Here is a 20,500-nt window from a genome sequence, read left to right as displayed (position 1 = left end):
TTTTCAATAAGGCTTGAGAACAGCTTTCCGAAGAACAATTTTATTAAATCCACTTTATGTTTTGCTTTTAACTTTTCAAATTTTTCCAATTAAACTTTCAAATCTAAACTAATCACTTTTGTCCAGCTCAGCTATGATCCGGTCAAATGAATGACTGTACCTTTTATTTTAAAATTTAACAAGACGAAAAATGAAATTCGTATCATCAATTTGGCGGGAGGCTGAAGGTTCTGTTGTTAGGTGTTTGATTTGTCGGAAGGTTCCGTATATGTTGACCATTAGGCGAAACCAAATTTAATGAAACATGAGTTCTTTTGTAGCTCAAGTGTTGGCCGAGAAAGGTAGATTATAAAAATATTGTTTATCCTTGTGACTAACAGTAACATTAATGTGTGTTCTTTTTTTCAGAGAGGGTCGATTTAGAAGATCTTGAAAGAGAGAGTTATAATTTGTTAAACGATGCATTATCTTTAAAACATGATTACATCGATGCCCTAGAATGCCATTATGTAAAGTTGATAAAACCCCTTAATTCCACTGTGTACATTATTTCCTTTCAAATTCTTCACACTTCTTGCAGAGCAATTTCTCAAACGTTGGAGGAGGTAAAATGGACTGATGTTTATGTATTTGAAACTTTTATTGATATTCATTTATTTATTTGAAACGAAATTCCTGAACAATGGATGTGACATTAATCGATTTTATGTTTTTTTAGGTACAACCTACGCCAACTTTTTCGGCGGTTCAGTTGGAAACACTTTCGGCGACAATTGAAGAGGTTAAAGGTTATGTGAGCATTCTGAAGCAATTGACTGATTTGGATAGTACTTTGTCTAATGCGAAGATGCATTATGACAGCAGGGATTTTTTGGAAAGTGCGAAGAAGTTAGGATTGTTTCGGACTATGTTAGCGGAGGAAGCCAGTACAGAAATTATCACACTCGTTGAAGCTATGAAGCGTGAATGGACAAACCTCTGTGGTTCTCTAATGTACGATTTGACTCATATATGGCGCGAGTTCATATCTTTAAAAAATATGCCTCGGTCATCTGGGAAAAATCTTAAGGTTGTCCGTTTGAACAGTTCCCTTGACGATAAAAAACGGTTTTTGATGGCTGTAGAGGCTATGAAGCACGTAGATTTACAAGATCACATGGTCAAGACTTGGGGGTCAATGCTTCTGGAGCAGATATTCAAACCTCTTATTGAGCATGAGTGTATTGTTACAAAGGAAGTCAATTATTCGGTTTCCATGGCACATCTAGAAATAATGATCAAAGAAGATTCTCAGAGTCCAACGTATGCCGTGGTTTTACACAATTGTAAGCTTGTCTTTGAGTATCTTGATGAAAATGTAAACATCCAAATATCAGAGGATGGTAATTTCCTAAATATGGTTGGAACATTCATAGATAGAAAATTCTGTAAGCTCATTTTTAAGATGAGTTTCTTTGACAGCAAAGACTTTGAAACGTTTTCTTCTGATGTCAAAGCAACAGAGGGGTTGAAGAGATACCTTCATGAAATAGGTAAGTTAATTCATCCCAATGCTATCATTATTTAAATCCCTGTAGTTACTATTTTTGCTTTAATGTGGTACACTATCCCTTTGGTTTTTTTCTGTTTAAATTCTACTTGTGTTACCAGAAAGTAATATGCTCTATTATGATTTCTTAGCTGTTACGAAAGAGTGTTAATGATATTGAATGAAAGTTTTTTTAGTAATAAGTGACTTCCCTCTTTTTTCATAAATCATTGCAATACATTGCCAGCCTAATTAATGTATGATTTACTCGTATGTAATCAATTAGCTTCAATTTTTTTTAAAGGTTTCATACAGTGTGATGTCTCTAGCCAGGGACAGCATTCGTATGAAATGTTTGACTATCTGAAAAACTGTGCCATCCTTGAAGAAGCTAACAGTATGATGCATAAGAAAATTTTTGAAACTGTTGTTGTGAAGCACATGGTAAGTTATGAATAAAAAGAGACGTTTCATGCGTGATATGGTGGAATATCATGATTAATTAAAAATTGTAAGTTTTAATTCAAGTTTTACTGAAACCTGTTATATAAGTTGTAATGTTGATGTAAGTACCATTGCTTATTGAGTGATTGTGTTGAAGTAAAATTTTATCCTGCAGTTAACCCTTAAGCATCAGTACTACAAGGGCATTTTTAAAAAAGTGGGCCCAATAAGTGAAGATGCATCAGAAAAATGGGAAAATATGCCGAATCAATTGATAATCAGGTATGGTCGCCTTCAGAGAGAGAGATTGAGAAAAGACTGTTTTTTGTGTTCATCGAATTTCTTGCCAGCACTCCAAAGTGAACCTTGTTTGTTAATATGCATTTATGTATTTCATTTATGTTTCAAGTGCTGATTCACAATTATATATGGAGATATTAAAAGCTATAGCACTTAAGGGAGGCTCTTTTGTTTATGACAGAATCCTTCTATTCCTTAAATGGCTATACATTGCATACTTTCACTTCCCTGCAACAGTTGTATTTCCCTGTGCAATGCGAATCAATGTAGGAATTCACCGTTATCTTTCAATGCACATTCCTCAATGAAAAATTGTGATAGGGTTGCACTTGAGGATCTCGACTTGTGTTAAGTTGTGACCATAAATTTGAATTTTTCAATTCTAGCAAGTCAACGCAGGACATCATGGACAAAGTCAGTCAGTTGCTGGAACTTGCTATAACTAAAGAAAACGTTGAGTGCTACAAGCTAATGTATACTGTGAAAAATATCTTTGAAATGTATGCCATGTCACTACCAGAAGAATGCGAAGAATTAGCCAGGAACAGTGCCCATTTCTCTGGTAAGAGAATTTTTAGAATTTATATTTGAGTCAAAAGTTATTACTCCTTCACTAATGGCAAGTCTTTCAGCAATTATATTCAACAACTGCTCACATTTATGTGAATGGATAGTGTCCCTGGGTGCAAAGTATGATGGTCATTTTCCTCAAATGGGAGATAGTATCATTAAATTTGCTGAAGAAGCTATTTGCATACAGAATGTTGGGATGAACATTTTTCAAAGCTATGTGACGAGCCAAATTACTCAGCTAACAGTGAAAATCAATGAATCAGGTTAGTAACACTCCAGTAAATTAATATTAATTTTAGAATGGAATTCTCTATCATTACAATCATTTAGAGTTTGGGTGGTGGGGGTGGTGATCCAGTGGGTATACGGCTGATCCACTCACTGGAGGGCCGGAGTTTGATTCTGGACAATGCCTCTGTGCACCCTCAGCTTCAAGCCAGCATTGCAATTTTTGTAAGGGTGCCAAATGTTTCTGGGAACCCACAGGTGGCACAGGAAGTAAGGAACTGGCCCCCCTTATTACTCCTAATAAGGTGTGAATTCCGCAAGCTGTTGGGTTTAGTGCTTGGTGAGCTCTACTGTCACCTATCAAACCAACCTTCTGGTTAGAGTTTAAGAGGATGCCTCGATAGCTTAACGGGCTTAAGCACTGGACCGGACATTTAAGGGATCTGCGTTCGAATCCTGGTCAAGGCGAATAATTTTTAAACTCTGAAATTGTTGCATTGAAATGCACATTAGCGGATGACACCGTTAAAAAGTTACTGTTGCGGCATCTCCCGCAGTTTCTTCGGAATTTAGGTTGATTATTTTGGTAGTAGAAAGTTCTTCATCTTTTGCCAGTAACATTTTATCTTCGGACACTGCTCAAGGAAAAATGATGTTTGCTCATTTTAGATAGACTTCTAGTATTAGATTTTCTCGACATATTCCTATTTTTGATATATTACCATAACTACAAAGAGTGATTCTCCAAGCTGGATAAAAGTTCATTGATTGAGCAATTTCCAATGTATTTTTATAGAGCTGCAGGTGGGACAGTTGATCTAGAATCTTGGAAATGAAGATCCCGCATCCATAACGACACAATCAGGGGTAAAGTGAATTTGAATACTACCTATCGTAGACTGCCCTCAACTTCGAAAACGTGAATATTCAATTGCATGACTGGTTGCCAACTCAGTTGAAGTTCTGATCTGATGATGATATCGAATCCTGAATTTCAAAAATAGGGTATATACTTGGTTACTTGCCAATCCACTACACTCAAGTGATGATCTCTTGTGACAATCTTCGTCACACTTAAGAATTTATTTTTATGTATTATTATATTATCTGTAGTGTTGCAATACTTGTTGTGTCTTCTGCTGCAACATTTCAATGTGCATAGCCACTGTCATTTTTGAAAAGAAGGACCCCATTTGTCAATTAAACATTAACCTCAGGTTCTCCATGGTACTGTCTGTCTCTTATCAACGTGTGATGTTTGGAGTTGTTGTCAGAAATAGCCCACCATTCTTGCAACTTTGCCTATCCACAACTTCACTGTCATAAAAAGTTGTCCCGATTGAGAGACAAAATTTGCTCGAGGAAATGATATGCGACATCAATTCACTATGCCATATCAAAAGTGAATGCAATAAATGCATCATGCGTTTATTCTTTTTAAGCTCTTCAGAGACAGATCATGGATGCATGCAGAACATTTTGTGGACTCACTCATGCAGTTCAGACATCACATCAAGAGTAGTTCCATTAGATCTTCTCTGAAATATCTCTCTAGTCTGATGCATTGCTCATTCCAAAATCCTATGCTTTCGCTGTTTTTTGCTGTTGAAATCCATATTTATTTCTGAAATAATGGGAAACAATTAAAGATGCCTTCAATAAGCCATATATATTATCTTTTTCTTGATTAATATTTTTTCTGTATATTTGAGTAAATCAGCTCATATGCATGCATATCTGTAAGGATTGAGGAAAAACTGGCAAAGTGCATCCTCAATTGTTAGAGTTAACCATTTGTTTTCAAATTACCTAAGCCAATTTGTGCACTCATTGTTTGTACAAGATTTGTCTGGAGCACTAGTATCTTGTGCATTTCCTTGAGGGAACCTACAGGGTCGCACCCAAAAGTGGTAGGACTGATTTTTTTACAAGAATTTTATTGATGATGTACTCACATCGACTTAATAATCTTCAAAGTATGCTCCTTGAGCTGCTACACACTTAGTATAACGTTGCTCTCATTCCCCTTACACCCGCTGGAAATTTTCTTTGGGGATGCCGTTGATGACCCTCGTCGAAGCCTCTTGAACGGCCTTTATCGAGTCAAAACGTCATCCCTTGGGCTGTCTTTTCATCAGGGTGAAGAAGAAGAAGTCCGGTGGTGCCAGATCGGGAGAATAGGGCGGGTGCGGCAACGTGGCAACGCCGTATTTGGCCAGGAGCTGTCTGACGACGAGAGCGCCATGGCAGAATTTTCGGCACCATCTTGGCGCACACCTTGCGCATGGCCAAATCCTGTGAAATAATACGTTGGATGCAGACAGACCCAACTGATCTGCAATTTCTTCACTGGTTAAGCGTCGGTCTGTGTTCAGCAGTGTCCTCACTCTGTCCACATTCGTGTCGCTTCTTGCCGTCGACGGCCGTCCGGAGCGATGGTCGTGTTCAACGAGCTCCCTACCCCCTTTAAACAACTTGTGCCACTCAAATACTGTGGAATGGCTTGAGGCAGTGTCCCCATAAGCCTGCTTGATCATATCGAGGGTCTCAGTTGCCGTCTGAGTTTCGCACAAAACTTCACGGAATAACGTTGCTCTAAATTCAGATTCATTTTGTTTTTCGATGCGGACAAAAAACTTGCTTCACTAAAAACGGTGGTTCCACTCAACGGCAGCCCGCAGGCGACTGAGGTTGGTGTCGGTCTGTTGCTAAGAGCCCCCTCCACTTTACCCTGCCAGGCAGGCCCCCCTCCACCGCTCCGTTCGCGCCAGAGAAAATCAGTCCTACCACTTTTGGGTGCGACCCTGTATATTCCTTGCCAGCCGTGTAATATCATCAGCATAAGTCAAGGCAGATTTATATCCCTCCCAATCTCAGTTCCATTATTGTTCATAAAATGGCTAATTAAATAATACAGAGGCTGCAGAAAGAGAATCCCCTTGTTGCATGTCAATTGTTACCTCAAAAGCTCTACTAGTCTTTCCTCCAATAAAGGCCTTTACCTGGACTCCTTTCATGGTGATCTCTACCTGTTTAATAAATTTATTTGTTACTCCAAATCCCTTTATGGCATTCAACGTCTTTTTTATATTAATGCTGTCAAATGCTTGCTGCAAGACAATAAACAACATATGAAGGTCAATATTATATTCATAGCATTTCTCCATAGTCTCAAATTACAAAGATTTGGTCAGTTATACCTCTTCCTGGTCTAAAGCCACATTGGTGTTTCCCAAGAAGTTCCTCTGCATCTACATACATGTATATCATATTCTGGGTCTACATTTATGTACATACTCTGACCCTTTACTCCCCTCATATCCCTGGTCTCATATCCTTATATCCCTCATACCCATCACTCATATCCTTATTTCACATTCAACAGTTCTATTAAATAATCAGACTATCTTCCCAGAACTTCTTCCTTTGCAGGAATTACCTTTCCAGCTCATCCTTACAACATGTACTTGTCCTTGACTCTTTTGTCATTTATTTTGTTGCCTGGTATAACTTTCTACTTTCATTCTGGGTTTTCGACTATGCAATATTTTTCATGTAGCTTTTTAAAAAATCTTTCTTCGCAATATTCTGTTTGCTAGTCTTTTACTTTCTTTATACAAGGTGTGATCAGAAAAAGACAGGACTGATTTTATAATTAGTTTATTTTGACAGATACAGCTTAATTGAACTAGTCGCCCCCGAAGTACATGCGCTGACAACACTCCTTTGCCAATGTTTCTTCCAGCTCTCGAACCCCATCTGGTAGGCGGCCTTAGGGATCCTCCCTTAGGGGCCATACAGTTAGTTTTAATGTCTGCAAAATAGAGTCGAATCGGTGCCCTTTCAAGGTTGAACTTAACCTTGGAAACAAAAAGAAGGTTTTAAGAAACTCTGGGTCAGCATTGGCTCAATCCAGAAGTCCCTGAAAAATGTCCACATGTTTTTTTCTCTGTTCATCGGTCAGCACCTTCGGGACAAATTTTGATGTGACACTCATCATGCCCAAAATGTCTGTCAAAATCATCTGACGGGATCCAAAACTAAAGTTCACTTCCTCGGCTATCTCCCTGATAGTTAAACGGCGATTTGCCCGCACCAAATTGGCATGGTTGGGGTCTGTTGCAGTGGAAGGTTGCATATCTTCATCTGTAGAGGTTCTGCCTGATTTAAAATGACTGTACCACTCAAAACACTGGCTTCGACTCATATAGCTTCATTAACAAAGGCTTGCTGAATCATTCCCAATGTCTCCATAGCACTTTAGCCAAGTTTGAAACAAAATTTCACACTGTTCCTCTAGCTCCTTCATTGCTGGCATTGCATGCGGCGATGAACAGGTTAAGATATTTACCGCTGCTGCTGCGTAACAACTTGACATAAAGAAACACAACACCCCTCGTTGTAGTCATCAGATGTGTCGCCAGATGGCGCACTGTTTCTCGTTTTGATCCATTGGATGGTTTGCATGGAATAAAATCAGTCCGGTCTTTTATTGATCACACCTTGTACTTATCACTCTCCTGCATTGTCCTCCTCTTAATCATGCACATTCTGTCTCTATTCTCTGTCTTTTTTATGATTATTCTACACTCCTCATCAAACCCATTTGTCACCCTCTTTTTATTCCCTATGGTCTCCTTTGCAGCCACTTCTATAGCCATTTTTATTCCTGACCAGTTTCTCTGTAATGAATCATTCTGTCATGTCCGGTGACATTCTTCTAATTTCTTACTCAGATCTCCTAGTACTGGGTGACAAAATTGTTTTCGTTTCTCTACAGCACACTGTGCTCTTTTGGGTTCCTTAATGCATTCTACATTCGCAAGTCTCTTCCTAAACTTAGCCTTTACTAAGTAATGATCTGAGTCGTAGTTAGGGCCATAGGCAGACTTTACATCAATGAAGGAGGATGAATGCTTTCTGGGCACCAGGAAACAGTCGATTTGATTGACTACTCCTGTGTCTAGAACTCTCCAGGTTCCTTTATGTATATCGTTAAATTCCAAACAAGTGCTTATAATTATCAGCACATTACCCTCTGCCAGCTGGCATGGCATCTTTCCATTTGTTAATGGTGGAGAGTGTTTTCCGGCTGTATTTTGGACAAAGTCTTCTCCACATATTTTTGCATTGAAGTCTCCAAGGGGAATTGACTCATTACATTCATATATCGCACTACAGTCTCCGTCTAATCTATGTATTATAGAAATCATTCTTCTCTTCATCATGGGTATCCTCTGTGGGTGCATAAGCTGATATAATGGATATGTTTCTAAATTTTCCTTTGCGCCTTAACTTACCCCTTCTACAAGTCCTGTATCTCCCTGTGACTCAAAACCAATGTAGTTTTGTTTCATAAAAGCACTGATCACAAAACCTCTTACATGTTGTCCAGTTCTCGTTTCAGACCCACTTTAAAACATGGAGTATCTCCCCTTATCTCTCCTTCCATCATGCACCTTTCCTCGTGCAATGCCACCACATCCATTAAATACCTCGGTACTACCTCAGCAAACTCTGCCAGTTTCCCTGCCTGCAACATGGTTGTTACGATCCAGGTTGCCTTGGTCAAAAACCCATTCCGTTTTAGAGTCCATGAGGATTTTTCAGATGTCATCAATAGCTCCTTTCCTGTTCTGAGGAAAAAGCTTTCCCAACAATGGAGTTGTTTTTAGGGTGGGATTTTAGCCCCACACTCAAACTCCAACTTGGAGGAACAGGGGTCACTCTTTGCTTGGTTCTTACCCTTTACTTGCCTGGTCTGGATGGTCCTATCGGGAGTTCAAGCTCCCGTCAGTATACCTATCAGGGTCACAGGAACACTTCAGTGTTATTTTACATACTGCACATTGGGCTCAGTAGCTCATTTAACAATATAAAACAAATCATTGATTTTTATGATGCATTTAAATTATCTGTATCATAAATTACATTTTTGTCTTAATGGGATATTTTTTGGGTGTTAGTTATCACCGTGTCCTTTTTGTTCCAGAAATAAGCAGAAAAGGATTCTCAAAGCATGAAGAATCTGTTAAAGAGTGCATAAACACGATTAAAATCTTAAAATCAACTTGGGAGCATGTACTAGCTTATGATGTTTATGTGAAAGTAATGGGTAAGAATAATTGCTATGGTTTATCAATTGTTAAATACAAATTTAATAGTTTTAAATTATTTTTGCAACCTGTGTAACTTTTATTAATGAGGCTTAGGTATAATGGCCTCTTTGGCCATTGGACATTTTTAAAATTTTATATTTTTACGTATTTGTTTAGTGGAGATCATTTACTCTGTGATAAAGGAGTGGACAATGAAGATCTTTCTGACTGAAAGAATCTCTCCTGATTTGGCTGCATCCCTGAGGGTGTTGATTCAGGACATTATGACTAACTTAAAAATGAACTTCACTGTGAGTATACTATTTTGTTGTTGTCACTTCTCTATATTGCATATTTCTCACCAAATGTCACATGAACTCCTCTTGCAATAATCATGTCTTTTTTTTTAAATTCCCATCACATGACTTGTGATTCATATTTTTTTATTGCAAACAATAAGCTGATCCAGTTAATTCTGTGTTGGTGAATTTTGTTTTTTGATGCACCTCCTTCTGTTGGGGCAATTAAAATACTAATGAACCGAAACCAAGTTACTGCAGCAATCCATCGTTTCTTTTCCTCTAATCCATTGTTTAATTGCCTCTTAATGTTTTTATTGCTCTTTATGTTATAATCATTTCATTTTTATCTTTATTTTCTTGATTGACAATAACTGCAATGGGTTGCAACACTATTCTAATTATGGCATAAAGCAAAGTGATAAAGATGTGATTCTGAACATTAGAAATGTTGGTTGGCTAATCTGTTCCACTATCACTTGCCTCATGCCAATGCCATCTCAGTTATGGTGGTGAACTATGGGTTTTGGGTTGTACTATCAGATTGGGGTAAGCTTTGAGTAATGAAGATTTATAAAGCAAAGGAGAGCTGTTATGATTATTTCAAGTGGGGCAGTTGCTGAAATTGTTTGTAGGTGGAGAATTCATGAAAACGGATTTGATTTATTGTTGCACCAATCGAAAAAAATTTTAAATCTGTAATAAATAATTCGCTCAATTCATACTGTATATGCATACTGATCAGATTTTGCTTTGCACTTCAATGCCTATATCCGTATGCAAAATTAACACTTCAGATTGACCAAAATGTTGATGGCAGTAATTTAGAAGTTGCTCTCCATAATATTATTCCCAAACAAAAATATGGGTATATAATTACATTGGAACACTGATTTTTAAGTTTTAAAAATACACAAATAAATTGTAGCCCATAAAGGGAAAATGGAACAGGAAAAACCTTGACTCTCAAAGCCCCTAATAAGGGACTAATAATTTTGTAATGTATTTGTTTGATTTCACATTACAGAAAGAAGAATTATTAATGGTCAAATACCTGGAAAAATTGAATTCCATCAAGGTGGTTTTGGAAGGAAGTTCATTTGAGATAATTCACAAATGGAGAAAGGGCAATGGGCCCTTGGCTACATGTATCACAATAGATGAAATGAAGAAATTAGTCAGATCTTTCTTTGAAGATGATGATGTGGTGTACATTTTGAATAATCTTCAGTAATGTGACTGCAAATGATTTTGTTTAAGATCATAATGGGACTGTAAAATATTTTGTGAAAAGCAATTATCGTATTGTGTTATGAAGTGATAAATAATATTTTGTCGTGAAAATGTTACATATTCCTTACTTTGTTTAATAAAGTACTAACCAACATGAAGTATTCATGCATATATTTTCATAAAGATCCTAGTTTTCTTTATTGTCCTTTCAACTTGAAGCTCTACCATTTATATGTGCAGCATGATTTTTAAACTGGTCTCCCTACTCCGGTGTATTTCAGATGTTATATGCCTATCAAACCAACCTTGGTTTTTATAAGCTTTGTTCATGGAATTTGTAATAAAAGAACATTTGTCTCGTATTTATTCAATTGTTCCAGGCTCAACTTTGTGGAAGTTGGTGTTCATTAAATGAAGAACACAATGTATATTTCCACTGTCCTTATTTATCTTATGATAACAAGACCAATGATAAATATTATACGATAAGTGATCTCTTACCATGAAGGAATTATAGTCAGCTATTCCTTACGATGATTGGAAGATTAATTAACTGAAGTTTAAGTTACGGCAGGCCAACCACATGAATAAAAATCACCCATTAATATACTTATAGTAGAATCCTGGGTTTAGAACGTGAAATCAAATTTTTGGAATTATGTTTTCCTAATCCACCAACCAATGCCCAAAATTTTTATGTGGAGCATACAGAAAAAATTGGCTATCTAACTCATTACTTTTGAATAGGTAATTTTTCCAATGCTATGTTAATAAATAATGCCACATTTTTTGCATAATCCCCCTTTTTGAGAAAATTTTACTGAAGCTATGGCTACTGAGTGTTAAAGGTAACTAAAGGATGGAATGGAAGGAGATAGAATGCAGGCAGAAATGAAGTAGATTGTTGTAGTGTATGGGCATCAGGTTTTCTTGCTAGGCTAGGAACTGTGGGGTGTTAAATTTGCATCCACCCAAAAGGGTAGACTGCAAAATAATGATCATTTACTATTGGCTTGTGATCATCATTACTTGACTATGTTTCCTTATAATATAGTATCTTCCAGGCTATTATACTTCTATAATTTCTATATTTTTACTTGTAAAAATAATACTTCCTTTCTTACATGGTGCCGTAATCTTTAAAATACCATCAGTTAGCCATCTAGAATCTCATGTTACATGATAATTTATCGACAATACTCAGTTATGAAAACTTGAGTAATGAACTTCCACATCTCTGAACACTTGTATGTATTTGCATTTAGTTCTCTATTGAAGTTGAACCGTTACTGAAAGATCTTTCTCTAAGCAGAAGTTTTCAGCTTATTTTTTTCACTCACAATTTTTCATATTCCTATTCTCTCTTTTAAGATCACCCACTTTTGATATTTCATTGCCAGTTGTAGATCGAAAAATGCAAAATGAAGGTTACTCCTGTGTTATGACTGATAATTTTTTTCTGCTCCTCATTAAAAGTATCTTGAAATGTACTCAAAATGAGAAGATAGATAGCTTTGATACAAAACCCTATTTAAAAATAAATGGAAATTAGTAACATAATACTAGTTACTGCCATATGACACACAATGTTCACTACATTCACACAATGTTCACACACTATATTTTATATGAACGAGCAACAAATCTAAGGCTACCTCGTAAATCAAACAGATCATTAAACTTCAAAACGGAACTGCCTGAAATTCAGGATCCATATAATAGAACCAAAAAAACCAACAGTACCCTTGGTCATTCTAATCAGCATTTGGACACATTATCACAGTTTTATATCTATCTTACCTTGCAACAACCATTTCTCCTCCTTCACTAACCCATCTGATGAGGCTGATTTCAAGCCATTAATTGCTAAACCCAGGCAAGAGGTATTTTGGGCCATAGGGAAAGGATTACTAGGCTGTTTCAACATACAAAAATATCACTCATGCTTTGTCAATGAATTACTAAAATTGGGCAAGTTTCAGGATCTTTGCGAATCTTTAAACTATGCAAGAAGTGCCACTAAAAAATAATTGTTTCATTAGTGAATGTAACAACCAAATGCCAATTTCACTAAACACAGTAATCAACCCGAAGGTCGGTTTGGTAGGTGGTGATAAGAGTTTGCCCACTACCAAGCCCAACGGCATCCGAAATCCACACATGAGGGTGGGGTGGGCCAGTTCCTTTCCCTGGGCCGGTTATGGTTTCCCAGGAAGATCTGATACCCAATAAATTACATAGCTTGGGTGGAGCTGCAGGTGCTCAGAGAGGCTAGCCCGGGAATCGAACCCAGGCCCTTCGGTCAATAGTCCAACACTCTACCCCCTGGACCTTATTTCACTATAGAGTACATAATCTTGAATCTTTGAAATACCTATGCATCCCCAACAGTTAGGACAGGAAATGTTATCGTTTCCCTAAAAATAATTCTGGCATGGGAATGCCACTACATTTGCCATACATCAAGAAAGCAATAGTATCTTGAGCCCTTTAGACAACAAAAATGAAACAATTTTTTATTTGAAAGGTTATTGATCTAGTCCATCATAAAATACCTTTGATTTAACAAAGGAAAACTTAGTTCATTAAATATTAATGACCAATAAAAATACTTTTACACCGTTAACAGTGGAAAAATGCTCTCATTTCATCATACTATGCTCAAATATCACCAAAACATGCCAAGAACTATGCTAATCAATACTGTGCCAAAGCATTTTTTTTTATTATAACATGGTGTCACACCTCATTCCTCCGGCAGGTTTTTTTTTTCTCTGATGTTGCCCTTCAAGGTTCTGTATTGAAGCAATTTCAATTTAGTATGCAAAAGAAATAAATGAACTATGTATGACGAATTTGTTTACGGGACCAATTACGATCAATGGAGGTTATGTGCTGTGAATTTATCAGATGTAAAGGACTTTGTACTCCACCATTACTCTCATGCTTGTGCAATTCCTTAATATTACACACCCAAATTATTTTAATCAAGCTTGGCTTTAATTTAATTTACCAGATTGCAATTATAAGTATACTGAGCAATCCAGTAAAGAGATATACGATTCGCTTTGAGAATTATTCACTAATGGAAATCATTTAAATTTGATCCCTCGGAAATAATTTCTTAGCAAATTTCAAATTGCTACTGTATTTGCATCTTTAAAACATAAAGAAATGATTCTGTGGCACTGTCAAATCCAACCATTTGAGTTGCACTAAGCTCATCATTTTGGGAGTAAATTGTCAATGACTACAAATATTTTTGTTGTCAATTCAATTAATTTTCATTTTAGTATACAAACCGAGTAATCATGACAAACACTGCATACCAGTGCATGTTGACAGTTTTAAAATCATAACTTGTACTTTAAACTGAACTTGGCAACAAATCGTGAACCAGTCAGTCAGCTCATGATCAATTACACTGATTTTTTCTGTTTCTGCTAAAAGCAGTTACAAAAATTGACTAGTCTAATACTTACAGAAATATTCAACATAATTTACAAATACATACTCAATCTTACCTCACCCTCACTGACACATGGGAATTCATGACATCTAACAAAAAAATACATCACAACGTCACAAAAATATTAAAAAAGCCGATTTTTCAGAATGTAGAATTACATTTCCGGCACAAGACAACAGGAAAAAACATTAAGACTCAACAGTATGACATTGAAATGGTAACTAACTACAACAATACACTCCACTTTGGCACAAAATTCCATTGACACTTTCAAAAAAGTTGTGCAAATTTCATCTTTTGATCCACACACACATAATGATATTCTACCAACATTAAATAAATCGATTTTTTGGTTGCTAATCCCATGACAGAGGACACCTGAGAATATTGGAGTACAATGGGGTAAAGTTGAAGTTTGTAAGCATTCACTTAACATTATTAATCATGACATAACACTATCGATTGAAATATGATTGCACGTTCACTCCACTTCCCATTTTGGTTTACACTTGGTGTCCAAAAAATTGGAAAGTGTACGATGATTAAGGGCACACAGCCTCAGTTCCATTGTGATTACAGTTAAGGGCAGTCCACACATCACTCTAGCTCCTCATAAAGTGATCCTTGAGCATACCTGCAAAGTAATGAGTAAAGTCATGAGAAAACATGAAATTGAAGACATCCAGAAGCAAGCATGTGCATCAGGGTAGCAAAATACAAAGGCAATTCATTAATGGAACGAAAATAAATTATTCCCACTTTGCACATCAAACTATGGCATTGGGAAGGGAGAATAGACTATATGAAGTGTGACAGGACCATTATATGAGTGTTTTGTTTTCAAGCATTAATGTCACAAAGTAATATACATGTATGTCGGGGTTTTGTTTTTAAGTTGTTATTATTGTTACTTAGAAATAACGGAGATATCAAGAAAAAAATTTATTCTGCATGTTATTTGACCCTTCAGTGCATAATGTTATGAATTACAGCCATTAACATTGTTACATTTTTTTAAAGCAGCCATAGATTGAAGTAACTAAGAGTATGGAGATGATAGTGGCTAACAGCGTGATCAAGTTCCCTCATTTGAAAGTTTACAGTGCCTGGTATATCCACACTGAAATGATGGCTGTTGTTAACCCATCATTTGACACAGTTTGAGGTGAAAAAAGGAATTTTTCAACTAGCCACTTCTGCATCACAGACGATCATCCTATAAGTGATAGACCATCACTCACAGACCATGATGCCACAGCAAAGAAAGTGGCGGACTTTATCTTAGTTGACCAAAGAGCAACCATCCATAAGATAATAAATGAGACCGATCTTAGCTACGACAGTACGTGGAAAATTATTAATGTGGAACTGCACATTTCAAAGGTGTCAGCATACTAGGTTCCATGACAAGCCACTCCTTTTTAGAAGTAAACACGGCACAAGCTCCATTTGTGACCATGGCACAATGGTGTGGCTTTGAAATTTGGCCACATCTGCCTTATTCTCCAGATCTTGCCCCTAACTACTTTTTCTCATTCCCAAAACTCAAAACCAATTTTGGGTCAGAGATTTGACAGCACAAATGGCATCATTCAAGAGGTGTACAAATGGTTTTCAAAGCAATCTGCTGAGTTCTACAACAGCGGTCTTCGAAAGGTCAAGAAATGCAGGGAGAAATGCTTAAATCTAGAAGGAGACTATGCAAAGAAGTCTTAAGAATAACATTTTAAAATTAACTTTCTACCTTGATTATTTTTTGCAATAATTAGATTTTTATGATACCCCCTTCTAAGTTCATTACTTAAAAGTCATAATTTTTGCAATGTGAAAGCTTCATTTGTGTACACTCACTATCAGGTGACACAGCTGAGTCATTATTTTGTTATTACCCACTGTTTCTTTCGATATCAGGCTAATGCCCAACCATGATTACTTTGTGATGCTGCAGATATGATGACTCATTGTGATATGTTCCATTACAAAAGCCCTAAACGAATCCACAGAGTTCAAGAGGACAAAATGGCAGTTTGACCGGCTAAACCACTCTGACAGAAATGAAGGCACAAGTGTTTGGGTTCCATTCCAGGCTAATTATTTTTGCAATGTGAAATTCTTGAACATGTGCACACACTGTCAAATGACTCTCTTAACATTAATGCTGTAGCAATTCTAGCTACCTTGGACATCATCATCAGCCCTGATGATGACGTTCAACGTCAAAACCTGGGTCGTGTTTTAAATAAAACGTGAGTGGAATTACAAAGTCAATTATTAAATTTGAATATGTTATATAAATACCATAGTTACGCTGGAGACAACAAATGTCATTTACTCACATATCTGTGAAAATCAAAATTGATACTTACAGACTCATCTATGCGTTTACGGGCCTGGTCCCAAACCCATGTAAATCATAATGGTTATATACATATACTAAGTGGACTGTTTTTAAATTAATTAACTCAATTATTATGAGCATGAATCAAACTTCTAATTTGAGCTAGCTAATTACTGCGCAGAACTTTATAGAAAATGGAATTCATTTATATGCTGCATAAAATGAAAATTTACTATGTATTGATTTGTTAAGTATCAGCAACAGGCATCAGGCATCAGGCATCAGGCATTGGGAAAGCATTTGCTTAGAGTGCCATTAATATACAGTAAACTCTTGATTGCCCATGTGCTAATGGATGTATTATGAAGCACTGTTAACCAATAAACAAAGATAACTAAAATAGGTAGAAAATATGGTCATTACATAGACAGATATAAACGGAAACTCAGCCTTCCAGTGATTTATTTCAGTTTTTTATAGCAATGGAAATCATATTTTTCCATGTTTCAGTCATTTTTTAAGATTGGAATTATAGTTTTACAAGAACACAGCACTGTCATCAAGTGAATAGCAGAGTTTATTTTCCTCAGAAGGCTGAACCAATTTCTTAGGCCAGGGAAAAACAAATGACTGGGGCAAAAGAAGAATTTTAAAATAAAATTGCCATTATGGATTCATCTTTATCATACAATGTTTATAAAAAAAAGTATTGGTTTCAATTTTTTCCTGATCTGTTCATTAAGTGCTGATTACAGACCATCGATAAGTGTGCACATTATTGCAGATAGTATTGGTTTTGATAATATGACAGTGCCCACCATTATCCCTGAAAATTTGGCAATGCAAAATATCTGCACTAAACTCGTCATGCTGAAGGTCTTGACCGATGACCAGGAGCAGAGTCGAGTGTCTGCTTGCGAAGATCTTCGGCTATGGCATTGCAACAATTCCCTAACCTATTTACAATCTCGACTTAGCAACAGCTTAGCAACTTTCCTATTCCCAAAAGTGAAATACTTCCCTCAAAGGACCCTAAGTGCCATCAAAGAAGCTTGTACAAGTACCCTTCAGGACCTTCCATAATTCACCTACCAGGGAGCCTTCGAGTCTAGAAAAGCCACCGGCAAAGTGTTTCTTCGAACAAGTGATGCACTTTGAAAAGTGTTGAGGCATTGTAACAATATCTGAAATAAATCTATTTTCCCAAACTTTTCTAGATACTTTTTATATAAACCATGTATGATACAGATTAAAATAATGCAGTGGAGAGAGTTAATGACTCATTAGTTGCTTAATAAAACTTTGTATTTGCCCACCTTAAAGGACAATGTGGAATTCTCAGGGCTAATGAACACAAGGGTGTTCATTAGCCCTGAGAATTTGTGGGTTTTTTTTCTTTTCTAAATTACGTTTGGTGTCCTTACACCCCCTGCCACACACTCTTGAGGCGGCTTGCGGGGTATTAAGTAGATGTAGATGCATAAGGGAAACAATAATGAGAAAGTGTGGATGGTACAAAAATGTTTAAATTTAAATACTAAATATTATTGATAACTTTTGATTATGTGAAATTTAAATCTTTTCAGAGAGCCCAATATTTAAAACTTATTAGTATTTTTAAACAAGTATATTGAAGTTTTGAAGCTCTTAATTATCTTTACGATTGTAATTTTATTAAAATTTCAAGGTGCTGGGAATAGCTTATCGCATGGATAATTTGCAAATGGATAATCCAAACACACAGATAATCAAGAGTTTACTGTACTTGATTTTTCATAATATAGAAGAAATGAAAGGTATCATCATACATATTACATACCCTTAGATAATGCTATTTCATTTATGATTGCAATTTGCCATAGAAGGGCTCACCTAGTTAAATTCTTTTACAGGTTATCAGTTTCCGAATTCCTCATCCTTTCACTATGTTCAGACTAGAGCCTGATTTTTTTCAATAAAAAATATTAAACATAAGCATTTTTAAGTCTCAAAAAGTGAGGTGAGCTAGACAGAAGACATGCGATGTGTTCATGTTGTCATCTGATGTAAGCACTTTTTGAGATTTTGGAGGGACTAACATTCTAATTTCTAACAAATCTAATTTCTAAATTTCCCTAAGTTTCATTAGCGTGGATGATATTCCCAAGTGAAAACAGCCATTATTCCACATGAATTGACAAAAAAAGTCTTTTTATCCTGGCTTGAAAATAATTCCCAAAAAAAATATCTGCTCATGGTTCTCATTTTAATTTACATCGATTCCAAATTGTAATTCATGAGGGAGAACTAATGGTCTCGCAAACATGCACAAACATGGATGTCTAAAGATCCTCTAATACAGACGAAACACACCATTAAGTTGTTCAGTCACCTAGCACTTCCGATACTTCATCCTTGACTTCGACTGTTGCTCCCCTGGCGGCAGCCGCTGCTGACGCAAGGAGCGTGGATGCGTCCTTTATTGACAGCACCTGCAGGACTTGCTGCTGCTCGCCAACGACAACACCACCACCAGTGCTCTCACCCGGACCACCCACTGCTATCACCTGCAACAAGATACATAAGGTTTCCCTTGCAATCCAATTACAAGTTGAAAAATCTGCTCATATTACATCCCAACTGCTACAATGTATTTCAAACTTTTTATTGAAGGGAAACAATGGGAATTGCAAAGACATGAATGAAAGGCTATAACATGAATAGATCATTTACTGCCACACATCAAATCAAAGTCACCCAAGTACAAATAATCACTGGTAAGTACTCCCAAATCTGTTAAAATCCCCTGATTAAACCTGTTAATCCCCTCATCAAGTTTTAAGTGAGAATAATAAAGAGGGAGCACAAATCAACCTAAAAAGGTTTACCTTTGTAATTCACCCATGGAATCTGTGCACCCTTTATCCCAACACACAAGTAATAAAAAATTGTATACATAACACTCACATATATGTTATTAATTACATAAGTAATGCACACTTTTCTTAGCCTGCCCGTAAACAATTGCATCTAAATTATTCATGCTTCATCAGTCACTCTCTTTCAATAGTTTATGATACTGAGTCAATTTGTTTTTTTATTTATAACTGTCAAGAAACAATGGACCAAAGATGGATCATTGTCACCACTTTAGGTTTATGGGTATGCTTACTGGATTACAAAATAATATTGGCAAAAAAATTGCACACCTGACACATCAGTTCAACTATCTAGTTTTACGTTCTTTTCATTCCATTTAACAATATCACATTTATGAAATCCTTTTCCACATCACACAATAAATGAATGCACAAATAATACACTGCACACAAGGAATAATGCTGTTAAGGAATGGATTTCCTCTAGAAATGAGTTTAATCAACAGAAAAGATTTCATGCAGAAACTGTGTGCAATATAAAAAAAACCAGTTCACTGTCAGAAATACCACCACCGCCACTTAAAAAGCCACATGGGTCAAATATCACCCCCTTTTCAAAGTTTAAACCCTCATGATCTTTTTTTTTCATTTTCTAATAGAATTCTTAGAATGTAAGTTCCAGCTGATTAAACAGGAGTTTTGAAAATGAACACATGATTTTGAAGAGATGTCTAGTAGACAAAATATCAATACACATTTATTTGGTAAGTACATTTCTTCAAACTATGCCAATCTCACACTCAGGGCTCAGCCACTAGCAATGAGTGTCTCTGCAATTAGTTCACATGACTTGCTCTCCACCTCAGACCAACAGTGTCAGCCCTGTCAAGTCCTAGTTTATCTGATGTTCATCACTATATATTTTTCAGTACAAGTTAATATTTGTTCATCTTTAATTGATGAATTCATGCTGCCCCTGGGAATTACCATCACGTAGGTGAGTTGATAGACAATTGTTGTCCCCAGTCCTGGAGGCATCTTCGGGTCGAAGAGATCTACGTTGCAATTCGGCCGCTATATATAGGAGACGCTGGCTGGCCAGGAGCTCTCTGATTGGCTCTTTCTTGGTGGC

General features: G+C 36.5%; 2 protein-coding genes across 2 annotated transcripts in view; one reads left to right on the top strand and one right to left on the bottom strand.

Annotated features, from left to right (window-relative positions):
- Window positions 1-227: 227 nt before the first annotated feature.
- Window positions 228-10,816, top strand: LOC139691353 (centromere/kinetochore protein zw10 homolog). Its single transcript, XM_071589131.1, has 10 exons — window positions 228-341; window positions 409-605; window positions 719-1,532; window positions 1,833-1,972; window positions 2,148-2,254; window positions 2,659-2,834; window positions 2,905-3,108; window positions 9,066-9,188; window positions 9,349-9,482; window positions 10,498-10,816. Exons 1-10 carry the CDS (start codon window positions 305-307, stop codon window positions 10,702-10,704), a joined length of 2,139 nt encoding a protein of 712 aa, XP_071445232.1. The 5' UTR covers window positions 228-304; the 3' UTR covers window positions 10,705-10,816.
- Window positions 10,817-13,874: 3,058 nt separating this feature from the next.
- The window catches only part of LOC139691381 (DNA-binding protein P3A2-like), a 31,109-nt gene continuing 24,483 nt past the window's right edge, over window positions 13,875-20,500 (bottom strand). Inside the window, exons 9-10 of the mRNA XM_071589181.1 lie at window positions 18,882-19,056; window positions 13,875-14,806 (exon numbers count right to left, since the gene is read on the bottom strand). Of these exons, the coding sequence (XP_071445282.1) occupies window positions 14,775-14,806; window positions 18,882-19,056 (207 nt within the window). The 3' untranslated portion in view covers window positions 13,875-14,774. The remainder of the gene's footprint in view (window positions 14,807-18,881; window positions 19,057-20,500) is intronic.

This window comes from Hetaerina americana, unplaced genomic scaffold, assembly GCF_022747635.1.
Source record: "Hetaerina americana unplaced genomic scaffold, ioHetAmer1.1.p SCAF_33, whole genome shotgun sequence".
Taxonomy (NCBI): domain Eukaryota; kingdom Metazoa; phylum Arthropoda; class Insecta; order Odonata; family Calopterygidae; genus Hetaerina; species Hetaerina americana.
The sequence above is the reverse complement of the archived record's forward strand: the minus strand, read 5'-3'. Positions and strand labels throughout refer to the sequence as shown.